Below are 26,205 nucleotides of genomic sequence, written 5' to 3' on the forward strand. Positions count from 1 at the left end.
TCTGGATGGCTTGCAAGTTCCAAAGGGTACCTGTGCACCTCCATCGCAGCTTCAGCTGCTTCCTCTGTCTTTAGGGTCTCACACCCAGATACAATCAGAGTATCCACCAGCGTCTTTTATGCGCAGTCGCATACGTGGAAGAATCAACCTCACTATCAGAGGATTCCAGGCGCGTAGTTGCAGACCCAGTAGGGTGACCCATGTCTGTGGCGGCCAAATCAGATTCAGGATCTGATGAGACAGATGAGGCAGGGGAAGACGGGGGTGCTTTTTGCTAGCCCGTTGCACGAAGCCACCTCAACCCGGGTCACAAGGGACTTGAGGACCGCCATCAGTGCATGGATGGATGATTGGGACCCCGCAGCCTCTGAGAGGGGATCAGGTGGGGAAATGTGCTTCATTAGAGAAAAAGAGGATCCACACAAAAAAATGCATAACGCCGCTATGGACACTCCCACCACACTGGCGGCACCACAGGGTCCAACACAGAGCACTACCACTGCTATAGCAGAGAGGAGAGAAAAACCCACAAAAAGACTCACCACCACCGATCAGGCACTTAAAGCCCCAGGCAAACTGCACACCATGCGACGATCAGGAAGAGAAAAATCCCAGAGTCAGCACTTGGGGATCAGGAGGGGCTCCCACTGCTCAAATCATCGTCATACAGCTTTAAAAACATGGCAGTCGCTATTTTCAATGAGGAAAAACCACAATAAAATGGCCGCCGAGGCTACACAAACATAGCTGCTGTTCCACAGCACAAAAGGGCCCAAGAAAATGGAACCCCAGGAGCACTGAACACGAGCCCAGCAGGAAGGGGGGCCCTGACAGGAGCCCCCACCAGGTACAGACCCTCCCAAAGGTCGATCGTCTGGTCGCCGGCGGCGCGCCCCCCCCCCCACCCCATCACCAGCTCAACACACCAGACCAACCTAAAAGGTATGGCCACCTCATTTGGGGGGAGGGTGTAGGCAGATGGGGGTAACAAGTCCGCAGAGGACCACTGAGAAGGGGGGGATGCTGCATGGGAAGGAGGGGAACCCCTGGAGGGGCCAACGTCCACCCCCAAAAACCTCCAGGGTTAGAGGGGGGACAGCTACTTACCATACCAGGAACAGAGTGGGCACTGCTCCAGACAGACCACCGCTCCATCGGAATATGGGAAGCTGTCAGCCAGGAGGAACCCTGTGACTCAGGCCGAGGCGAGGTCATATGTGCCCTCGTGAGATGTTTAACTTGCAAGCCAGCCCCCGCCCAGTGGAGCTATGTCACGGCCGACCGAGCTGTGGCCTGTGCGCGCTCACTGGCCAGACTGGGGGTACCCTCTGGATCTAGATTATCCAGTCCTTCGCCCAGTCTGGCAGTTGATAGTAGATTCTCACAGGAACAAAATAACAAAGATGGGGAAAAAATTTAATTTAAAAGGAAAAAATTGCCAGGACCAGAGATCCCAGAAAGGAACTAGGTCTTTACACCTGACAAGGCAGAAAAAAAGTGAGTGCTTATGGCTGAGAGTTGGAGTATACCCCCTGGGACTGCCCCATAGGCGTAGTCAAGCTTTTTCTTGCTTAGTGTCTTACTCCTGTAGGGGCAGCATAACCCAACTGTCAAGAAGATAAGGGGCTGTGTCCGTCAATGAACGAAAGAGAAATGTGCCTTATACCAAAGTTGTTTTCATCCATCAAACTATAAAAAAAGTATTTCAGCAAAGACAGCACTCATTTTTGCATGAGCATAATAATAAATCTCCGGGTCCCTTGGTAAAATCAAAGGACCTCCTGGCTCAATGACCTTCAGATTAAAGTGGTATTAAACCTAAAACCAAAAATGTTATATATTGCAGCTTGCCAATCATTAGATGCGGTAGCTGCATTAGTTATATTTTTTTATTATACAGGATTTATAGAGCACCAACAGTTTGCACATCACTTTACATTAGGACAGACAGTTACAATACAATTTAAAACAGGCTAAATCAGAGGACCCTGCTTGTTAGAGCTTACAATCTAAAAAGGTAAGGTTGTATGATACCAACTGTGGGAGATGATTTGTTGGAGAAAATAAAAGTACAGTTGTTAGGTGGAGGCTGAATAGGTTTCTCTAAAGAGAAAGGTTTTCACCTATCTGCTAATAGTGGACAGAGTAGGAGATAGTCAGGCAGATTGGGGTAGAGAGTTCAAGAAGATGGGAGAGGCTTGGAAGAAGTCCTAGAGGGGAGCTTGGGAGGTGGTGACAAGGGAGCTAGAGAGCAGGAGGTCCAAGGAGGAATGAAGAGAACAATTTGGTTGGTATTTTGAGAGTAGGTTAGTGATGTAGCTGGGGGCAAAGCTGTGGATGGCTTTGTAAGTTGTTGTTAGTATTTTATATTGAATTCATTAGGTGAGTGGAAGCCAGTGGAGGGATTGACAGAGAGGGTCAGCAGGCAAAAAAACGGTTCGTAAGATCACTAGAACTCCCATGAGAACTGAGACACTCCTCCTGCTTTTGGGGGGCACTCATGGTTTATTGGGGATGACTGGGAGACTCTAATTGGTGGGTTTATGAGGGTGACCATTGTTTGATGGAGCATAACAGTGCGTAGGTTAATTATAAATCTTTTCCACTTTAAAACACCTATCATATTTTCTTCCTATATTTTGCTTGGGAGGAGCGGCACGGTTCACAGGGGAGATCTGGTATACAATAGAGGTGATTTTCCACCCTTTCATATTACTGAATTTATCTTAAAAAATGCTTCTACCCAATTAGGTTGTGTGAGGATATTGACCTATTGATCCTCTTTTTAATGATCCCATACTGCAGATTGTTGGGAATTCCTTTGAATGATCTGCAGTTGGCCAGATTGATATATATGTAAACACACTTATATATATATATACATATATATATATATATATATATATATATAAATATATATATATACATACATATATATATATATATATATATATACATATACATATATATATATATATATATATATATATATATATATATATATATATATATATATATATATATATACACTGTACATGTATAAACATACTCTATATTAGCAAAAGTATTGGGACACCTGCCTTTACACGCACATGAATTTTAATGGCATCCCAGTCTAAGTCAGTCTAAGTCAATATTGAGTTGGCCCACCCTTTGCAGCTATAACAGCTCCAACTCTTCTGGGAAGGCTGTCCCCAAAGTTTAGGAGTGTATCTATGGGAATGTTTCACCATTCTTCCAGAAGAGCATTTGTGAGGTCAGTCATTGATGTTGGATGAGAAGGCCTGGCTCGCAGTCTCAGCTCTATTTCATCCCAAAGGTGTTCTATCAGGTTGAGGTCAGGACTCTGTGTAGGTCAGTCAAGTTCATCCACCCCAAAACTCCCTTATCCATGTCTTTATGGACCTTCCTTTGTACATTGGTGCGCATTCATGTTGGAAAAGGAAGGGGCCATCCCTAAACTGTCCCCACAAAGTTGGGAGCATGAAATTGTCCAAAATGTCTTGGTATGCTGATGCTTTAAGAGTTCCCTTCACTGGAACTAAGGGGTAAAGCCCAACCCCTGAAAAGCAACCTCACACTATAATTCTCCCACCACCCAATAATTAGGACCAGTGCACAAAGCTAGGTCCATAAAGACATGGATGAGGGAGTTTGGGGTGGAGGAACTTGACTGGGCTGCACAGAGCCCTGACCTCAACCTGACAGAACACCTTTGGGATGAATTAGAGCGGAGACTGCGAGTCAGGCCTTCTTGTCAACATCAGTGTCTGACCTCACAAATGCAATTATGGAAGAATGTTCAAGAATTCCCATAGACACACTCCTAAACCTTATGGAAAGTCTTCCCAGAAGAGTTGAAGCTGTTATAGCTGCGAAGGGTGGGTCAACTCAATATTGAACCCTACGGACTAAGACTGGGATGCCATTAGAGTTCATGTGCGTGTAAAGGCAGGTGTCCCAATACTTTTGACAATATAGTGTATATACTATATACACTTTTTTGTCACCGTCAATATGGTAGAGGTATTCCAGATAGCAGAAATGAATGTTCAATCCCCTTTTGTTTGTTTGTTTTTTGAGTCCCAAAATTCCATATCCCCATAAGTAAATAAACATACACACAGTTTTAGTTTTAGAGACGGTTCACATAGGCGCGACCTGACTTGCTGGGCCGACCTGTGAAGTCGCGGTGCACAGCTCGCACCGCGACCTCGGAGCGGCATACACGGACTTCATATCATTGAAGTCAATGCAGGTCGCTCCAAAGTAGTACAGGACCCTTTTTCTAAGTCGCCCCAGTGTGAACCGGCTCTTAATCTTAATCCTAATGAGGGTTCAATTTCTACCCTGGTGGCCTCTGGTGTGCAGGTAACCCCCCCCCTTCTGTTCCGTAGTGATGTGTTTTTTTAATGGATCTGAACGCAGCTCACGTTTACTGATTTTTACTCAGCTGTATGCATGGGACTATAGAAAACTATACAGCTGTGTTCAGACAGCCCACGTGTCCTAACTTACTCTATTCCAGTTGCAGCCTCCATCAATCTCTTTGACATTGCCTGTGTCAACTTAATTGTGCTAATGGTTTCATCCTCCAAGCCTGCGGGGGTCAGATTTTTTTTTCTTCCATCAAACAGGGTCACTATAACAATTAACTTTCACCCTAAAGAGAGCCTTTAGCAATTAAAATGTATCTAAACATCAAGGAGAGGGTGTGAGTGGCCGGCTCAGGCTCCCAGCGATGTGCTGAGAGGCTAAACAAGCTGCTGGTCAGGAATCTGTGCAGATCCCAACATTATTAAAGCGGCTATTACCTTTATTAGCCTTTATTAGCCTCAAGCCCTATGTGACCCTCTCTGATTATCCTTCACTTTGTTACCAGGGACCTGACTTCCCTAACTTCTAAGAAGGGCTAAGCAATGTCTACACACTTGCACCATCAGAGCAAACAATTTTCGGGATAATAATGGTGAGAATAGAAATCTTGCACTGTCTGCTTTTAGGAATGAATTTAGTGAGCTAAAGATTCTGACTGAAGTGCTAAAATACCCTTCCTAGAGGAAATGCTGCTCCAATGCATGGAAACAAGCATAGGAATTTGGTCAAACATATATGTACTAAGGGGGATCAGCTGGACTCTGATTCTTCCCCTTTAACATACATCCCATGCTTAAAAACAAGTTTCCAAACATTTCAGTATGAGGCTCACATTGGACATTTTATAAATATTTGTGTGCCACAAAAACAATGAAAAATCTTTATATGAATGAACACACTCCAAAAAATACATTTGCATCAGAAGCCCCCATCAGAGTCCACCCTTCCATCAGGGTTCCCATCAGAGTCCCTTCTTACATCAGGGTCCCCATCAGAGTCCACCATCAGGGTTCCCATCAGAGTCCCTTCTTACATTAGGGTCCCCATCAGAGTCCGCCCTTCCATCAGGGTTTCCATCAGAGTCCCTTCTTACATCAGGGTCCCCATCAGAGTCCACCATCAGGGTTCCCATCAGAGTGCCTTCTTACATCAGGGTCCCCATCAGAGTCCGCCCTTCCATCAGGGTTTCCATCAGAGTCCCTTCTTACATCAGGGTCCCCATCAGAGTCCACCATCAGGGTTCCCATCAGAGTGCCTTCTTACATCAGGGTCCCCATCAGAGTCCGCCATCAGGGTTTCCATCAGAGTCCCTTCTTACATTAGGGTCCCCATCAGAGTCCGCCCTTCCATCAGGGTTTCCATCAGAGTCCCTTCTTACATCAGGGTCCCCATCAGAGTCCACCATCAGGGTTCCCATCAGAGTGCCTTCTTACATCAGGGTCCCCATCAGAGTCCGCCATCAGGGTTTCCATCAGAGTCCCTTCTTACATTAGGGTCCCCATCAGAGTCCGCCCTTCCATCAGAGTCCCCATCATAGTCCCTCTTACATCAGAGCGTCCCCTACACATCAGTATCCCCATCAGAATCCCCCCTTACAACAGAGTCCCCTTTTAAATCAGTGTGACCCTTACTACTGTTATCAGGATTAAAGCATGGCTGTAGCTGTGCATTAGCAGGGTGGGAGCCAGGAGGTGGCCTGGGTCTGGATGGTGGAAGTTCCATCCTGTGAATGATTGGTTTGGCACATAGGACTAGTGAGGACCATCTGATCTGAAGCACACTCCAAAAAATACATTTGCATCAGAAGCCCCCATCAGAGTCCACCCTTCCATCAGGGTTCCCATCAGAGTCCCTTCTTACATCAGGGTCCCCATCAGAGTCCACCATCAGGGTTCCCATCAGAGTCCCTTCTTACATTAGGGTCCCCATCAGAGTCCGCCCTTCCATCAGGGTTTCCATCAGAGTCCCTTCTTACATCAGGGTCCCCATCAGAGTCCACCATCAGGGTTCCCATCAGAGTGCCTTCTTACATCAGGGTCCCCATCAGAGTCCGCCCTTCCATCAGGGTTTCCATCAGAGTCCCTTCTTACATCAGGGTCCCCATCAGAGTCCACCATCAGGGTTCCCATCAGAGTGCCTTCTTACATCAGGGTCCCCATCAGAGTCCGCCATCAGGGTTTCCATCAGAGTCCCTTCTTACATTAGGGTCCCCATCAGAGTCCGCCCTTCCATCAGGGTTTCCATCAGAGTCCCTTCTTACATCAGGGTCCCCATCAGAGTCCACCATCAGGGTTCCCATCAGAGTGCCTTCTTACATCAGGGTCCCCATCAGAGTCCGCCATCAGGGTTTCCATCAGAGTCCCTTCTTACATTAGGGTCCCCATCAGAGTCCGCCCTTCCATCAGAGTCCCCATCATAGTCCCTCTTACATCAGAGCGTCCCCTACACATCAGTATCCCCATCAGAATCCCCCCTTACAACAGAGTCCCCTTTTAAATCAGTGTGACCCTTACTACTGTTATCAGGATTAAAGCATGGCTGTAGCTGTGCATTAGCAGGGTGGGAGCCAGGAGGTGGCCTGGGTCTGGATGGTGGAAGTTCCATCCTGTGAATGATTGGTTTGGCACATAGGACTAGTGAGGACCATCTGATCTGAAGCCCCAGTCTGTGCGCTGAGTCTGAGGATATGCCGCGGACCATAGCTGCAAGCCCAATAAAACCCAGTATTGTATTGAGATAGATGTGGACTATTTACTAATTTGACAAGTTTGCAGGAATACATTGCTGACATGTAACAATACACAATAAGAGAAGTTTTTCAGAAATACTGTACCTTTTATCATTAAAAAGTAGTCTCTGGGCTGATGTTTGATGTCATCAGTCTGTTGAATACAGAAGAAAGAATATCCTCATTCTTTCCCCAGTGATCGGACTGCAACATTGTAACCTTGTAGCAGTCATTAAAGTGATTGTAATGTCTTGTTTGTTGTTGTCTTTTTTTAAATACCAAACATGTCATACTTACCTGCTCTGTGCAGTTGATTGTGCCCCAGATCCTCCTCTTCTTGGGTCCCTCTTCTGTGCTCCTGGCCCCTCCATCCTGTTGAGTGTCCCCATAGCAAGCAGCTTGCTATGGGGGCACCGAGCCAAGTTACAGCTTCCTGTGTCCATTCCAAACACAGAGCCGTGACCCAGCCCGCACCCCTCTCTCTCGTGATTAGCTGACTGACTTTGATTGACAGCAGTGGGAGCCAGTAGCTCCGTGCTGCTGTCTTAGCTAATGAGGAGGGGAGTTCCGGGCAGCTGAGACACACCTGCAACATCGCTGGATAAAGATGGGCTCAGGTAAGTATTAGGGGGGCTGCTGTATACAGAAGGTTTTTTTATCTTAACACATAAAATGCATTAAAGCCCCGTACACAAGCAGCGATTGTTGGCCGTAAATTTTCGGCCAACGTCCGATCGGCCGATTTTCGGCTTGTTAGTATGATGCTTCCGACAACCAACTGCGACTTTTCGGCCGAACAAAATCTGGTGTGCAGGCTATAAAATTTTTGTTGGCCGTCAGCAGAAAGGCCGATTGTTCCTCAGTCAGTACAGATTTCAGCCGACAAAAATGTGGTGATCAAGACTGGGCATGCTCAGAGAAGAAAAAACACACGAAAAGTAGACCAGAACATGACATCACTTCTGCAGTTGGTTGTTGGCCGACAAAATTCGTGTGCAGTCTAGAGCACATTTCAACCAACACAACAACGCTGGACAAAAGACGGCCGATCAGTCGGCCAACAATCGGTGCGTGTGTACGGGGCTTTAGATAAAAAAGCCTTCTGCCTTTACAACTCCTTTGGCTCTCTGTACTGTGCCACATTCCTACTATTCATATAGGTCTATAAACAAACATATTTTCAGAGGCAGAACTTTTTTTGAGGCACCACAAAATTAAACATTTTTGAGGCTAGGTTCATACCTATGCATTTTTAGTGCATTTTACAGTTTGCAGAAACGCACTACAGTCCATTAAACTTGGTTTCCTATACCACACGTTCACATCTATGTATCTATGCGTTTTTCAACCGGCGCATTCTTGGAAAAGGGTCAGGGGCTTTTTTTCCCGCAGCAGATCGTGTTTTGTGTGTCATAGACTTCAATGGACCTGCGCCAACAACGCAAGTGTTGCGTTTTTGAGGTTTTTTTAACATGCTCTTTTTTTACCTTTCATAACAAACTGTTAAGTGTGAATAGCCAGTTGTTAAAGCGTAACTCCACTTTTGTTGGGAAAAAAACATTCCCCTCTGGGTGATCTCTGTACATTGCAGGGATTTTAACAAACTTTGTTGCAGATTCCTACCTTTTGTTATTCTGAAGAAATCATTGTTTGTTCCTCTGTGCTGAGTGGGTCTAATGGGAGTGGTTTCATAATTATCTATCAGCTGTGGCAGCTGCATGGCTCAAATGAGGAAAAATGACATTTTTGTTGCAGGGGATGCCAGAAATCTGACTTGCATCTTAGGCTCGTCATACATGTTCAATCATCTTGTACTATTGTCCTTTAGATTTACCAAAAACCATATAATATGAGGTCAAAACTAATCAAGTTTCAATTGTATCCAATTAGGTAGGCCCTTGCACTACATAGTTTAAAGTGGTAGTATACCGATTTTTGTGACTTTTACCTACAAGGTACAATTAATATCTCCTAAACCTGCACGGTTTAGGAGATATTTGCACTGCATGCAGCCGCTGCCGCTAGCGGCGCATGCGCTCTGAAGGTCCGGAGGACCTTCAGAGTTCCTTGCCGGGAAGTTGCCGGAAAGTTAAAACCCTGCGCACATGCGCAGGGTGACGTCATCACGGCTCCGGCCACTCACAGCACCACACAGAACCGCCTAACTCAGAAGAGACACTGAGGAATCATGTCCGCTCCCACAGCGGTGTCCGGGGGTCCGTGTCGGGGCTTCGTTTTAAGGTATTTCATTATGAACTAGTATGCGATGCATACTAGCTCATTATGCCTTTGTCTTGCAGGTTTTTTTTTTTAGTATACTACCGCTTTAAGGTAAATCTAAAGGAAAATTGTACAAGGAAATTGAACATGTATGGCCAGCCTTGGGCAGACTTCTAGGAAAATCAGTGAGCCAATCACACAAGCAGGAAATTATGTTTCTGGGGTGTGGTCAGTATACATTCTGTGTACAGAACACCTCCAAGCAGCCATATTGCATTGCATTTCCAGAAAATTACAACAGCTGCAGATTGAAAAGGAAAGGTAATTTTTAATAACATTCAATTACAATAGGATTTGTGTAGCAATTGTATACGCTATATTGTTTTTTCTTTATTTGCTGATTTTTTTCCCCGCCTAAGTGGAGTTACCCTTTAAGGAGCAGACTGGGAAGCAGGCCGCGGTGTCCTTAACAACTGATGAGTTATCAGCTGTCAGCGGGGTTCCCTGCTGACAGCTGAATGTAAAAACAAGAATTGCTAAACAAGGAAAAAGCAGGGTCTGGTATAGATTTTGTGGGTAACCCCACACCAAAGTTTTTTTTTAAAAAATGGCATCCCCCCCCTCAAATACATACCAGATCCTTATCCAAGCATGCAGCCCGGCAGGTCAAGAAAGGGAGAGGCAGGGGCCGGATACGTCACAGAGAGCGGGGCCACCCGATGACTTCAGTAGGTGACTCTGCCCCTTTGTTATTTAAGAACTGTAAGATGGCGGAGCTGGCAGATGGCGGGAGTGGACCACTTTCTTTTCTTTTTTCATGTCAGCGGCGGCAGTTGGCATCATGATGGATGATGGATCTACATCAGGGGGCATTGTTTTTTAAATAATGGACTTGTCAAAGGGTCCTTTCACATGGGCGTTCAGTTTTTTTCCTCCAATCAGTGACTTTTTTTTTTGCGGACACGGATGACACATTGGAATGTCCGTTCCGTATGTCCGTTTTTCATCCCATCCGTTTGCGGATGATAAACGGACATATGTCTATGACACCACTGACATCCGTTTTTGCGTCCGTTCCGTTTTTTTAAACGGAAGAAAAAATAGGGTTCTCTTCCGTTCAAAAAAACGGAACTGAACGGAACGGACGAAAAAAGGATGTCAGCGGATGGTCATCCGCTGACATCCGTATTTACATAGACATGCATTATGTCCGTTTTTCATCCGCAAACGGATGGGATGAAAAACAGACATACGGAACGCCCGTGTGAAAGGACCCAAAAACTGACTACTGTAATTTTTTACACTACCCCTTTTTTTTGGGTGAATGAGTAGGAGTACAATGTACATCATACTAGAAGCTGCACAATTAATCGTTAAAAAGCACAATCTCGATTCACCCCCCGTGCGATCTTAAAACAGCATGTCCACGAGAGCCGTTCTCTGCTCACTCACAGCTCTCAAAAAAAAAAAAAAAAACAAGAGAACAACAAATGTTTATCAACATTGTTAAGGCTGCAATATAACTATAAACACTGTTTTACAATGTATCTTTTTGCTCTTTTAGATCACAATCATCTGTAAGTGAGGGCAGTTTAACCTCTTAAAGACTAAGCCTTTTTTCTGACACTTGTTGCTTACAAGTTAAAATCAGTATTTTTTGCTAGAAAATTACTTAGAACCCCCAAACATTATATATATATATATATTTTAGCAGAGACCCTAGAGAATAAAATGGCGATTGTTGCAATCTTTTATGTCACACTGTATTTGTGCACAAGTCTTATAAACGCAGTTTTTGGAAAAAAATAAATAAACTTTAATGAATTAAAAAAACTAAACAGTAAAGTAAGGGCTCTTTCACACGGGCGGTCTGATCAGATCCGCCTGTCAGTTTTTTAGGCCGATCTGATCGGATGCCCCATTCAGCCCTATGGAGCAGCGGATGTCAGCGGTGACATGTCCGCTGACATCCGCATCCGATCCTGTCCGTGAAATCCGGACGGATGGAAACCCTATTTTCCATCCGTCCTGGGGATCTGATCGGATGGGATTAGATGAGAGCGGACAGGCGGTCCGCTCTCATCTGATTCCCCATAGAGAGCAGCGGGGGCTGCGACACCTCCCTCTCCGCACTGCAAGCGGAGACGGAGCTGTCATCCGCCGGCTCAGCGGGTCCCCGCTGAGCAGCACGGATCCGCCTACGGAGGCGGACCGTGTGAAAGAGCCCTTAGCCCAATTTTTTTGTATAATTTAAAAGATGATGCTACGCCGAGAATCATGATCTTTATTCTAAGCAAAAAAGTTGTGATTCTCATTTTATCCAGAATCATGCAGCTCTATCTCCTACTCATTCACATAGGGTGGGGGGTTGAGATCTGTGGGCCCCCTTTTAAAGGGGGCTTCCAGATTCTGATAAGCCTCCTTGTCTGCAGACCCCCACAACCACTTGCAAGGGTTGTGGGGAAGAGAAGAGGCCCTTGTCCCCATGAACATGGGGACAAGGTGCTTTGGGGGGGAGGAGTCCAGCGACGTAGGTCTACGTCGCTGGACGATATCGAGCCACTTTGCCGCAGTAGGTCAACGTGACCGGTCGGCAAGTGGTTAAAAAGAGTCCTGCGCATTTTTCAGTCTGGTTGAGGTGCAATTTCAAGTACAAATTCGCACCTGAACCTGTGAACAAAACCGCACTGGATTCCTTTCAAAAAATTGCACTGAAACAACGGCCGAACATATGTGAACCAAGCCTTTACAAAAAGTAAAGAAAAGTGTATAGTAAAGTAATACGTTTGAAGTATAACTAAGGCCCTTTCACACCTGTGGGACCTAGAAGCCGTGTGATTTTGCCGCGATTTTGACTGGACATGAAGAAATGCCTGTGTAATCTTGAGGTCTTTGAACCTCAAAACGCATTAAAATCAGACCAAAGTTGTGCATGGACTACTTTGAAGCCGTTGTGACTTGAAGTCGCACAGATATGTACAGTACTCATTGGAAATAATGGAGTTCGACCTGTCATGCGACTTTGCTGTCCTAAGTCGCAGGACAAGTTGCACAAGTGTGAAAGGGGCCTAAAGGCAAAACTTTTTTTTTTCGTTTTGGATAAAGTGGAGAGGGAGCTGTCTGTGCCATCGTTAGGGAGATTCACCCTATTTGTCCTGTTTGCCATTATAAATGAAAGTGAAAGTAAACGAAAATACCAAATTTTGGGTTGTCCCCATAAAAGTAATAGAGGGGAAATCTTCCAATGGGGACACTAGTTCTGGTGAGATGGGGGTCGCCAAGGGATTCCCTTAATTTGCAGGGATTTCCTCTCACTTCCTGTTTGGCTATGGGACAGGAAAGGAAGGGAAATCTCATCAATGGGACAAAGAGAGTGAAAAAAAAAAAAAATCTGACAAGGAGTTATAACTTATAACCCTCCCTTACTCTATCCAAAATGAAAATAAAAATTTGCCCAAAGTTCTAGTCCAGATAAGACTTTTCAAATGTTCTACAGTTCACATAATAAAACAAGTGCATGACTGTGTGCTGTGTAATAGAGCACAGTTATACATGCTCATATTAAACTTGCCATTATACATTTGGAAGATCGCATTGGTTCATAGTAGGGATCGATCGATATTGTTTTTTCAGAGCCGATACCAATTTTCCGGCCATCCTTTAAGCCGATAGCTGATATTAGGTGCTGATATTCTACACATTTAAAGTTTTTATTTTTACACTGTCCTTTTAAAAAAAAATGTAATCACATTTACTGCTGTCAGATGGAGTGTAAACATCCCTTGTGACAGTAATAAGAAGTATCAGGTCCTCTTTATGGAGGGATCTGGGGGTTTATAAGACTCCAAACCCCTCCTCTGCTCTTAAAAGCATTCAAAACGTCAAATTTGGCTGTTTTGAATACTGTCATTTTTTAAAATCTGGCGCTCTCAAGGCTTTAGTATACGGAAGTGATGTCATGACATCGCTTTCGGGTAACTACATTGGAGACCCGATAAGAGCCGATTCCCACTTTGTTCGGGTCCTAGGCCAGCCGGCCATACGTGCCATCTTGTTGCTCGGGGCCCCTGGTGGGTCGGGAGACCCGGGCAGAGCAGCAGAAGGTGGAAGGAGGTCTCCTGCTTGTAATAAGAGCCGAGCGGCTGCTTACCCGCATCAGTTGTCTTTACAAGAAAGACGACAGCGGGCTGTAAGAAACCGTACCGGGGTGATGCCTCTAGCTGCAGGCATCACTCCCGTACAACCACTTGAAGCAATATCAGTCATATCGGCAAGTTTGTGGCCAATACTGATAGATACTTAAAAAAAAGTGAATATCGGCCCCACCAATAATCAGTCGATCCCTAGTTCATAGCCTTAAAGTGATCAGATGAGTCCTTTATGCAAGTCAAATATCAGCTAAAATATGAAATATACCAGCTGAACAGTATAAACATCTAAGTGAATTACCAAAAATGCTTCCTCACAATATCAGATACACAAAAAAGATATGCGCCTCTTTTTAAGACAAATGTTATATTGTATAATCCTTAAAGTAAAACTAAAGGCAAAACTTTTTTTTTTTTTTTGGATAGAGTGATTAGAACCCTTGTCCATTTTTATTGCTGTCTGTCACCCTCTCTATTTGTCCTGTTTACCATTATCATTGAAAGCACATGTAAAAGAAAATCACACATTTCGGGTTGTCCCCAGAAAAGAAATAGAGGGGAAATCTTCCAAAGGAGATACTCATTTTGGTGACCTGGGGGTCCCCAAGGGATTGCCTTAATTTGCAGGGATTTCCTCTCACTTCCTGCTTGGCTATGGGAGAGGAAGTGAAGGGAGATCTTTGCAATTGGACACAGATAGCAAACAAAAAATCTGACAGGGGATATAACCCTCCCTTATTCTAACCAAAATTAAAAAAAACTGTTGCCTAATATCTACTTTAGCTATTTACTTTTTATTATATGACCCTATAGAGGATTCTGATGCATCTATTGTATCCAGTGAAAATGTTCAATGTTTGTTGTCACATCTCTTAGTTGCACATTATGGTCAGGCCAAATCACGGGAATAAAGCACACACATAGCGGAGACGGAGCTGTCATCTGCCTGCTTAGTGGGGATCGGCGGATCGATCCCCCGCTAAAAGGAACGGACCCTGTCGGGTGCACCGCCCATGTGAAAGGAGCCTTATGTATGGCAGAATATGCTGGTCTTTTATAGATGAAAAAAAAAAAACAAATCCATCTCCATATGGAAAGCATTTAATGCCTGGAAACAAGCAAACCCTCAGCACCTCCCTTTGTGCACAATAGCTACTTGGAGAACTTTGGCAAATAAAATGAAATATGATACATAATGTAAATGATTTACAAAGCTGATTGATCTGGCGTCCTGCTATATTAAATTGGCTGAAGATGTAGAACAACTGCTTTAGGGCGCTTTCACCCTTCCTCACTGCGCAGTTTTGGTGTGCTTTCTGAAAACGCACAAAAACATGGGATGTAATAGAAGTCTATAGGAAAGCACAGATATCCCGCATGCAAACCACAGGTACATTGCACTGCAGCCAAAGCACAGTGGATCAGAGTGAAAGCATCCTAAAGCAGTTTTTCTACATCGTCAGTCAATTAAATATAGCCGGACGGCAGATTACTTCTTAATGGCACCCCAATCGTGGCGAGATTTTGCCGTGGTTGTCGTGCAAATCGCAGCAAACTGCAATGCTGTCACCCAAAAAATGCTCCTGCTCCTTTTTGAGCGACAAGCTTTGTGCACTGCGATTCTGCCACGACTACAGCGCGATTTATTGCGTGACAACTGCGGCAAAATTTTGCCATGATTGGGGTGCCATTAGGAAGTAATGGCATCACAACTGCGTCCCACGTTTTGCCGCAATTCCGGAACGCCCAGGTGTGAATGGAGCCTTAATGAATAATTGATGAGATAAGATATTACTAACATAGGAAGTGTATCAGTATCAGAACAACCACTGCCTAACACTGCAAAGTAAGAAGCAGAACTTGGCTATGTAATGAACACACAGTAATACCTTGGATTGTGAGCAAAATTCGTTCCAGAAACATGCTTGTAATCAAAAGGACTTGTATATCAAAGCAAATTTCCCCATAAGAAATAATGGAAACTCAGATGACTAGTTCCACAACCATTTATTCATAAATCCTTCAGTTTATAGTCCATATAAAAAGAATATAGCAATGTGATAGGTTGTGTAACCATAAATGTCCATCCACAAATAGAAGCCTCGAAAAGGGGATTAGAAGAAAAATCCAGCAGGAGCTACAGAGTATAAAAGAGAAGAGAGGCTCCTCTAAGTGTAGCAATATGGTTACATTTAATGAAGGTTCAACATTTAGACTCCGTTCACACTGGGGCGACTTGTCAGGCGACCTGGTCGCCTGACAAGTCGCCGTGGGTTGCCTGCCATAGAGTAGCACAGGACCCGTTCTAATAGGAGCGACACAAGTCGCTCCGACTTAGAAAAAGGGTCCTGTACTACTTTGGGGCGACCTGGAGCGACCTGCATTGACTTCAATGATATGAAGTCCGTGCATGCCGCTCCGAGGTCGCGGTGCGAGCTGTGCACCGCGACTTCACAGGTCGCCCCGGGAAGTCGCGTCGCCTGTATGTGAACCGGCTCTTAGCAACTCACATGGTTGATGATTAAAAACGGGCACATCTAAGTATGCAGGCATCTGGGGTAAAGCTGTCCATATAGACCATCCTCCGCACTCCTGCAGTATGCAGTCGTGACCGAGAAGACTACCTTGCAGTAGAGGGATCTGCAAGAAAGGCCTGGAGCGCAAAGTGGAAGGGATGACGTTGATGGCGGTGGCGAGGATAATCTATGTGGACAGCTTTACTCGAGATCTCTGCATACTAATGGTGCTTTTCCACTGCATGGAACCGAATGGTTCGGCTCACTTTTGTGCTTTTCCACTGCATGGTACCGCATGGTACGGTGTTGGAACGGTTTGATACGGTACGGTACGGCGGCGCTTTTCCACTACATGGAACCGAACGGTACGGCTCGCTTAAACAGTACCACCTCGGTTGTGATTCCAAGAGGGCCGTACCGGTACCATATCCCACAATCCTTTGCATGCAGCCTTGACTGTTTGTCACTACTAGCCACTGATTGGTCAGAGAATCGTTGTTATCCCACCCACTTACTATTAGTGGAAAAGCAAACCGTACCAAACCGTACCGAACCGTTCCAACAACGTACCATGCGGTACCATGCAGTGGAAAACCAAACTGAGCCAAGCAGGGCCAAGCAGGGCCGAGTGGAGCTGAGCCGGTACTTGCAGTGGAAAAGTGACTTTAGAGGTGTCTGTTTTATTCATGCACCATGTGAGTTGCTAAATATTGTACCTTCGTTAAATGTAACCATATTGCTACACTTAGAGGCGCCTCTCTTCTCTTTTATACTCTGTTGTGACATGACGCTACTTTTTATATCGCTTGTTTATCAAGTCAAGATTTATAAAATAATTTTTGCTTGTCTTGCAAAACTCTCTCAAGCCAAGTTACTCTCTGTTATTGATATTCATATTTAATAACAAATCATACAGGGAACACGGCTTTGAAGATGTTCTCACCAATCTCAGCTCTCAATTTCTGTTCTCAGCAATAAAATGAAACACATGGAATTTCTCTGTTTTACATTTCGGAAAAGACTAGACATTCCCTTCCAATAAAAGCTGTACTATAGTGTGGGCTGCCATCGCTGACCTCCCATTAGGATCTGACTTCAATATTTTCTGACTCACTGACCCAGAAGAAGCTGCTGATTACAGAGTCAGAGTGAAGTCAGAACTCCTGATCGGCATACATTAGATTAACATGACAGCCAGGCCTAGAGGTCAGTTATGGCAGACTCCACATTCTCTCAGTATAGGCTCCATTTAAAATGTATCTGAATTTCTGAATACTTTATGAAAGGGTTAGAACCTCTGTGGGTTTTTTATTTCAGTCTGTGCTTCTGTGGGGGGGGGGGGGGGGGATTTACCCTTTCTACTGTATGTGTCCTGGTAACTGAAAGTGATTGGAAATCCCACATTTTACCCTCCCTTTAGAGAGATTTCCTTTCACTTCCTGTTGTCTGGAAAAGAAGTGAAGAAAAATCTCCCCTATTGGATTTAGAAAAAAAAATAAAGGCAGGGGTTTTAACCTTTACCTATTCTATCCTATTGAATCCAGCACAGCATCCCAAACATGACCTCTTTATGTTGATTAGCAAACAATGTTTAAAGTGATACTAACCACTAGGGATGCACCGATACCATTTTTGTACGAGTACTAGTACTTTCTGTACTCCTTGATACTAATTACGATACATACCACAACTGTTTTGTTTAAACTTTAGCAGTCAGCAATTGTACAAAGCATTGAAAAGTTATTTACAAATGGAATACATTTTTTTTTTTTTTACATGTCGCGTTTTTTTTTTTTTAATGTGAAACGTGTAAATATATGTTAAAAGTGTAAAAATAATAACAAACAAAGCAAAAAAAAAAAAAAAGGAGGAGAATAAGGAGTTAATTAAGGCTTATTAGAGTAAATTAGGGATTAGTAAAAACACAATATATATATATATATATATATATATATATATATATTTTTTTTTTTTTTTTTTTTTTTTTTTTACTTGACAGGTTGCTTTAGACCCGGTTCACACTTCTGCGTGTGCCGGGTTCGCATGTCATGTCGGAGCGCACTGCTCCGACATGACATGCGATCAGCTGTGCGGTGCGAGTTTAGCCATACAGTTTGTATGGCTAAATTCGCACCGCACCCGCAGCAAAGACGCACAGGAGGCATTTTTGCTGCCGCATCAGGATCGGATCGCACAGCGGTTCACACTTGTGCGATCCGATCCTGTGCGAACTGCACGATCGCACTGCGATATGCGATCAAACTGGGGGTGTCGTTAAGATTACATTGACACCCCCAGCGGATCGCATATGGCAGTGTGAACTGCCGGGGGTGCGTGTGCGATGCGGGAACAGGCTGCGAATTCGCAGCCTTCCCGCATCGCAATAGTGTGAACCGAGCCTTAAACTGACTTCATCTGCAGATTGATGTTCATCACTCTGATCTGTAGAAGAAGATGAAGAAACAGAAAGATACAAAAAGAAACAAGGTTTCTTTTTATCCTAGTGTTTCAGGGGCTGAGCAATGTTGTTGATAAACATTGCCCAGCTGCTTTTTTTTTTTTAACAGCTCCAATTGCTGGACTTCTTTAACACTTCAGCTGTCAACAGGGGAATCCCACTGACAGCTGAATTAGTCATCGGTTGTTAAGGATGCAGCGACCTCACTCTTTAACAACCGATAATTGCCGCTTTTTTTTTACATTTAAGCTGTCAGTGAGGGTTATCAGTTTCAGGTATCGGTGCTTTTGCACAAGTGTGGATACTCGTGCAGATGCTTAGTATCCGCACCTATACTAATACCGGTATTGGTGCAATCCTACTAAACACACACTGTTTAATTTACATTGTCCCTTTGATTTCTTTATGGGGATGATGGCACTGTAAGTATTTTAATAAAAACAAAACATCTAAGTACCTTTTTTCCTAATCGATTTCCAGCTGTTACATGACCCAGCCCTTCCCCAGCCTGTCTGCAGGGAAACATAAGTAGGAGGAGCTTCTAGTCCTCTGCTTCTGGTCACATGTTCAAAATACATTTTTTTTTTTTAAAAAAAAACAATCTTTTGTAAAGATTGTGTGTGTGTGTGTGTGTGTGTGTGTGTGTAATATATATATATATAAATATAATATATATAATATATATATAATATATGTATTAAAAATATTTAAAGTAGATATATTTGAAATCAAATCTTTATTATTTATTTTGGCATAAACATGGTGTGGGTGGATTTCTTACAGTCACAGGCTGTGTCATGCCCCTCCAGCCTGTGTCTTAGAAAAGGAGGGAGGTGAAACCTCCATTAATCTACATGTAATATACCACCCCCATTGTGTTTATCTGGTTAGTGGGCATGGAGACGGGAGTGGGCTGTTATTTACCACTGTGTATATGGCCACATGTGTGACTCTGTAGTCACATGGGCTGCTCAGATGTGATAGGGAGGAAATGCTCAGCATAGAAACACATAAAAAACTGAGCATGTGCAGAGTTACCACCACAGCTGCAGATTCCCTAGCGGAATTGGGGACATGGACAGAAGGGGGAGATAGAGAGCAACAGGATCAACCAAGTTTTTTGCAGAATACAGAAAATTAATCTCATAGTGACTGAGTGAGTATGAACAGAATGTTATATACCATTTATTGGTAGTTTCTTGTGATGTGGGTTTAGTGACACTTCAAGTAGAACATCAGAAAAATGTTTTTTTTTGGGAAACACCACAAAAAGGCTACCTCTCATAATGACTATCTCATGCCTGGACAACTGCTGCTTACTGTGCAAATCAAAGCTTCATTGATGATGTATAGTAAACCCAGTGCTCTTCTTCTGATTTTTCATACAGTGAAGGATCCTGTAGTTAGTTCATCCCCCTTTCCTCTTCCCACGTCCATTCAGAAAATGCCTTGTATTCTGTTCCCAGGTGTGAGGCTTTCTGCGAGTGGAAAAGGGGAGAGGAGGTGTGGATGATCGACAGGATCTCCTCTTGTCCATTCACAGAAAACCAGTGAACAGAGTAAAGGGGTGTTTTGGAAATGGACACTGGGAGAGGAAAGGGAAGGTGAATGAGAGGATCCATTACTGTATCTGGAACGCTCAGTCGCTGTGTCGGAAAACATCCGGTATCCATGAAGCTAGGCTTTGTACAATACGTGTAAAGCCAGGGTGGGCACCTTCCTAAAGGAAGACTTATTTCGGAATGTACTATCTAGCCTTGCTATAAAAACATACAGATGATCACATTGGAAGGTATGGAATATGGACGTTCGGTAACACTTTAAAGCTGAATGCCAGGAAAAGGAAAATACCCCTTTACAGTGGAGCCCCTCCCCCCCAGGGTGTACATTACTTACCCTATTCCCTCCTCCTCTGTTCACATTTCTAGTCTGTGGGTGGAGCCTCGGCATCATCACATACAATATAGGGACATTGATGAAGGAAAAGTATTCACAATAGTGATACCTCTAGCGCTTGCTATTCCCTTGTGGAAATACATATAATTACATAAGTGCTAAAAATACATGGTGGAAAAAATAAATAGTTAAAATATATTAATAGTAATAGACCACTCCAATATGGTTGTCCATTCAGTGTATGGTGATAAATTAATCAATAAATAAATCAGTAAAAATTAATAAAGTCCAAATCCAATATATGTGACTAAAGTGCTGGTGCTTCTTCCTTAATTGCTTTGGTGCTTCCTTTCCCGTGAAAAATAAATAAATTGCCCACTCACCAGATGCTGTGGGTCCTATATGTCTTATGACATTAGAACCAATCGTGCTTCAAATAAGGAGATCCTTTCCAGGTTCGGATAACCTCTCCCTGGATATGGACAGCCGCTGCGGTTAATCTTCCACCATGGGATGAGTCTCCTCCAACCACGGTCCACTGTATGAGATGTGCTTCCCTGTAAATCACCTCCAATCACAAGTCGTGATGGGGGAATAAAAGGATAGTGTGGTATTGTTTTTCCAAAATTTTATTTCACACGGTTTTCCTCACCTTGCTGCAATTTTATCTGAACTGCGGATGTGTATGACACCTGATTTTTACTCACCTATTGGACTTTTACGGATTTGTACCGTTGAGTGTGCGGAGTGTGTGAAATAAAATTTTGGAAAAACAATACCACACTATCCTTTTATTCCCCCATCACGACTTGTGATTGGAGGTGATTTACAGGGAAGCACATCTCATACAGTGGACCGTGGTTGGAGGAGACTCATCCCATGGTGGAAGATTAACCGCAGCGGCTGTCCATATCCAGGGAGAGGGAATCTGAACCTGGAAAGGATCTCCTTATTTGAAGCACGATTGGTTCTAATGTCATAAGACATATAGGACCCACAGCATCTGGTGAGTGGGCAATTTATTTATTTTTCACGGGAAAGGAAGCACCAAAGCAATTAAGGAAGAAGCACCAGCACTTTAGTCACATATATTGGATTTGGACTTTATTAATTTTTACTGATTTATTTATTGATTAATTTATCACCATACACTGAATGGACAACCATATTGGAGTGGTCTATTACTATTAATATATTTGAACTATTTATTTTTTCCACCATGTATTTTTAGCACTTATGTAATTATATGTATTTCCACTAGGGAATAGCAAGCGCTAGAGGTATCACTATTGTGAATACTTTTCCTTCATCGTTGGCACCCGCACTTTACTAGCAGCTGCATTAATTAATTTATTATCATGGAATTTTACTTATTTATACTATTTTCTACATAAAATATTTACCTATACCAGGTTCTAGAAACCACCTCTCTGGCGCGTTAATATACATAGTATATTTTTTCTACAATATAGGGACATTCCCTACTTGCCACCCAGGCCAATTCTGACACTTCTCTTCTACAAGTAAAAATCATCATGCTTTTTCTAGGAAATTACTCAGAACCCCCAAACATTATATATGTTTTTTCAGCAGAGACACTAGGGAATAAAATGATGGTCATTACAACTTTTTATCTCCCTTGGTATTTGCGCAGCAATTTTTCAAACGCATATTTTTTGGAAAAAAAGTGTTTCATGCATTAAAAAAAACTAAATTTAGCCCAATTTTTTACATAATGTGAAAGATGATGTTACTCCGAGTAATTAGATACCCAACATGTCATGCTTTAAAATTGCACACACTCGTGGAATGGTGACAAACTTCAGGACTTAAAAATCCCCATATGTGACGCTTTAAAAATGTTTACAAGTTACCTGTGTAGAGGTACAGAGGAGGTCTTGGGCTAGAATTGTTGCTCTTGCTCTAACATTTGCGGTGATACCTCACATATGTGATTTGAGTGCCATTTACATATGTGGGCACGACCTACATATGCGTTTGCTTCTGTGAGCGAGCATGCGGGGACAGGGGTGCTTTATATTTTTTTTTATTGTTTATTTTACTTTTATTTTTCTATTTTGACACTTTCCTTTTACATTTTTTTTTTTTATCACTTTTATTCCCATTACAAGAAATGTAAACATAAGCCCCCGGATTTCGCCTCAAGGCTGGAAAGCCTGAGATGAAAAAAATAAAACGATCTCGGCTTTCCAGCTGAGGCACCGGCAGAGTTTGTAACTTCAGAGACCAGGCGTGACGTCATAGCATTGCGCCAAGCCTCTGAAAGATCATAGAGTCAGCCAGGGACCATCTGGCCCACGATATTCTCTATGGTGAACTTTCGGCGTTGGCGGATTCCTTCTCCAGTTCGCCCATTGCACAGGTGAGGGAGTAGAAGCACCGAAGGGCAGAGAGAGGGGGAATGTCCCCTTCCGCCGCCTATAAAAACAATTAAGTGGCTGAAAAGCAGCTATGATTGTTTTTACGGTGCAGGGAATTGCCTGCTTATAAAAGAAGATATCTGACTCAAGCCTGTAACTGCAGGCATCATTCAGATATCCCTACTCAAAGTCTGCGACGTCATATGATGCCATGAGGGTGGGAAACGGGTAATTTAGATCTATGGGCAAAACCTTTCTTTTCGTTTGGGATAGAGTAAGGGGGGGTTATAACCCCTGTCAGATTTCTTTCAATATTTGTGTCCCATTGCAGAGATTTCCCTTCACTTCCTGTCCCATAGCCAAATAAGAAGTGAAAGGAAATCCCTACAAATTAAGGGAATACTTTGGGGACCCCCAGATAAACTGGGAGATTTCCCTCTATTACTTTTCTGGGGACAACCCAAAATTTGGGATTTTCTTTTACTTTCACTTTTAATGATAATGGTAAGCAGGGCAAATAGAGAGGATGAATCTCCCCAACGGGGACACAGAGGAGTTCTAATCCCCCTCCACTCTCTAAAACTAAAAATAAGGTTTTGTCTTTAGTTGGACATTAACCGTGCTTTGCATGTGGAGGAGGCTGGGGTGGGGGCCGGCTGGAGCCCAGAATACGGTAAGTAAGGTAAGTAGTTACACCTTATTCTGGCACCCCTAGACACAGTGGGGGGAATTGATCAAAGCCTGAGCAGCTGTGCATGACAACCAATCAGCCTCTATTTTCAGCTTGTCACGTTAAGCTTTGAAAATGAAAGCTAGAAGCTAATTGGCTGCTGTGTACAAATACTCCAGATTGGGCTGCTCCGGACTTGGCAAACGCCCCTCAATGAGCATTTAGTCCTTGAAGTGCATGTCTTATTCCTCTAAGTCATGGGTGCCCAACCTGTGGCCCTTCAGCTGTTGCGGAACCCATGAGGGGTTGCAGGCCACTGACAGTTACAAGTTATCATGCCTCTGCCTTTAGGAGTTATTCGAGGCAGAGGCATGATGGGATTTGTAGTTCCGCAAAAGCCACAGATTGGGCACCCATGCTACAACTGCTACATCTGCAGGGCAGCCTGAAAATCTGTCTCTCCAGATGAAAGCAGAAGAAAGAAAAGGAAGGCAGCCATGACATGCAAGAATCGGTCACCTGCTCTATAATAGATGTTTGCTGCTGGTTAACCCTTGCAGTGCCATGTGTGGGGAGGGGGGGGGAGAGCTGTGATAGGCTGGCTGCAGATAGAGGACAATGCCCACTTTCCCAAACACCTGGGGGGGGGGGGGTGAAGCGCAGCCCCGGGATAATGATTATGATAGTCCCCCTATCATAGTTCCCCCTATCATAGTTCCCCCTATCATAGTTCCCCCTATCATAGTTCCCCCCTCATAGTCCCACCCATTATAGTCCCCCCATCATAGTCCCCCCATCATAGTCCCCCCATTATAGTTTTATAGTTCCCCCATCATAGTCCCCCCATTATAGTCCCTCCATCCCATCATAGTCCCTCCATCCCATCATAGTCCCCCCATCATAGTTTTATAGTTCCCCCATCATAGTCCCTCCATCCCATCATAGTCGCTCCATCATACCCCCCCATGATAGTCCCCCATCATAGCCCCTCCATCATACCCCCCCCCCCCCCATGACAGTCCCTCCATCATAGTCCCTCCATCACAGCCCCCCCCCCCCCCCATGACAGTCCCCCCTTATCACTCACCGTCTGCTGGCCGGTGTCCCTCGCCTTGGCCGGGCCGGCGCTGTCCTTGGTGCTGGCGGGGAGTAGTAGCTGATCGATGCACTCATTGCCGGGCAGGGATGAGCTCTTCTGATGGGACAGATGCTGTCCTCTGGCTGTCTGTCCGTCTCCCTCCCGGTTCCGGTTGTAGGGTAGAAGGTGATCCCGCAGGCGGCGCAGAGTAGAGCCGGGCTCCGGGGTAGTGGCGATACTGCCGGGGCTACTACAGGGGGCGCTGGAGGGTAAGGAGTCAGTCCCGGAGCAGCACAGGTTGGGTTGGGATGAAGAGAAGACTCGGTCCAGCGCCTGTTTCCTCCTCCGTATCCCGCTCCAACGGATAATTCCCGGTACTACCTCCTCCATAGCGGGCCCCTCCGCCGGCTCCTTCCTCCGCTGCGGAGGGGGTGAAGGGCAGGGTGTCCCCGCACTGCGGCGCTCCGGCTTCCCACCTTTCCTGGACCGGCCCAGCTGGAGGTTCCTAAAGAGCCGGGCCTGTAGAGACGAGCCCGCCGTGTCCGCCGGCTCCATACCGGACCCTTTCCTTCTGGCCCGGGAGCGCCTGAGCGGCAAGCAACAGGAGAGCAGGGACCTTGGAGGCTTCAGCCCAGCCCAGGAAGAGCCGCAACTAGGGGGCGTAACTGGGAGGAGCCCCACACCGGGATCAGGGGTCCGCACCGCTCCGCGCACTCAGCCGCTCCGCCACCTTCTAACATTATAACATTGTAATCCTCACTGCGATCCCGTCCGCTCATCAACACACCGATCTCATCCGGGGAGCCGGCTCCATCCCTGCAACACGTGGAGACCAGGGGCGGGGACTCCGCATCTGTGTTTACTGCACTGTCATTTCATAGGCTGGTCATCCATCTACACCCCGCCCACTCACTGCGATCCAGAGGACAGGGGGATCCCCGCATCACTGCTACCCAGAGGACAGAGGGATCCCCCGCATCACTGCTACCCAGAGGACAGGGGGATCCCCCGCATTACTGCGATCCACGGAGGAGAGAAATCACCTAACATCATCCTGATTCCTGATACCGAGAGGAGAGAGATTCTTCACTGGGATTCCTGGAGGAGAGGACACAGAGATCGCCTTCAATGTGCTCCATGCATTGGGGAGAGGGGAAGAACAGGGATCCTACTTCTTCACTGAGATCTCTGCAGGAGAGGACACAGAGAGGGGATCCCTGGAGGAGAGGAGAGGAGAAGAAATAGATTCCCTTTCTTCACTGTGATTTCTGGAGGAGAGAACAGAAATCCCTCTTATTCATTGAGATGTCTGGAGGAGAGGACATAGAGATCCCCATCACAGGGATCCCTGGAGGAGAGGAGATAAAGATTCCCATCACAGGGATCCCTGGAGGAGAGGACAGAAACCACCCTAATTCATTGAGATGTCTGGAGGAGTGGGCATAGAGATCCATCCCTTCACAGGGATCCCTGGAGGAGAGGACAGAAATCCCCCTTATACATTGAGATGTCTGGAGGGGAGGACACCGAGATCCCCCTTCACAGGGATCTCTGGAGAAGAGGAGATAAAGATTTCCATCACAGGGATCCCTGAAGGAGAGGACAGAGATTCCTCTTCTTCATTGAGATCCATGGAGGACACGACAGAGCAATCTCTTTCACTGTGATCCCTGAAGGAGAGGAGAAGACAGAGACCTCCCTTCTTCATTGAGATCCCTGGAGGACAGAACAGA

At 44.9% G+C, this 26,205-nt stretch overlaps 1 protein-coding gene across 3 annotated transcripts in view; it reads right to left on the reverse strand.

Moving 5' to 3' along the window:
- The window catches only part of MCTP1 (multiple C2 and transmembrane domain containing 1), a 1,122,980-nt gene extending 1,097,827 nt beyond the window's left edge, over nt 1-25,153 (reverse strand). The window contains exon 1 of one of the 3 annotated variants that reach the window (XM_082247658.1): nt 24,482-25,153. In XM_082247658.1, the coding sequence (XP_082103784.1) occupies nt 24,482-25,027 (546 nt within the window). In that variant the 5' untranslated portion in view covers nt 25,028-25,153. The remainder of the gene's footprint in view (nt 1-24,481) is intronic. The other 2 variants (XM_082247657.1, XM_082247659.1) reach the window with 2 other exon arrangements.
- Between the last annotated feature and the right edge of the window lie 1,052 nt (nt 25,154-26,205).

The sequence above is a fragment of the Pelophylax lessonae genome (assembly GCF_965119305.1).
Source record: "Pelophylax lessonae genome assembly, chromosome: 1".
In the NCBI taxonomy this organism is placed as follows: domain Eukaryota; kingdom Metazoa; phylum Chordata; class Amphibia; order Anura; family Ranidae; genus Pelophylax; species Pelophylax lessonae.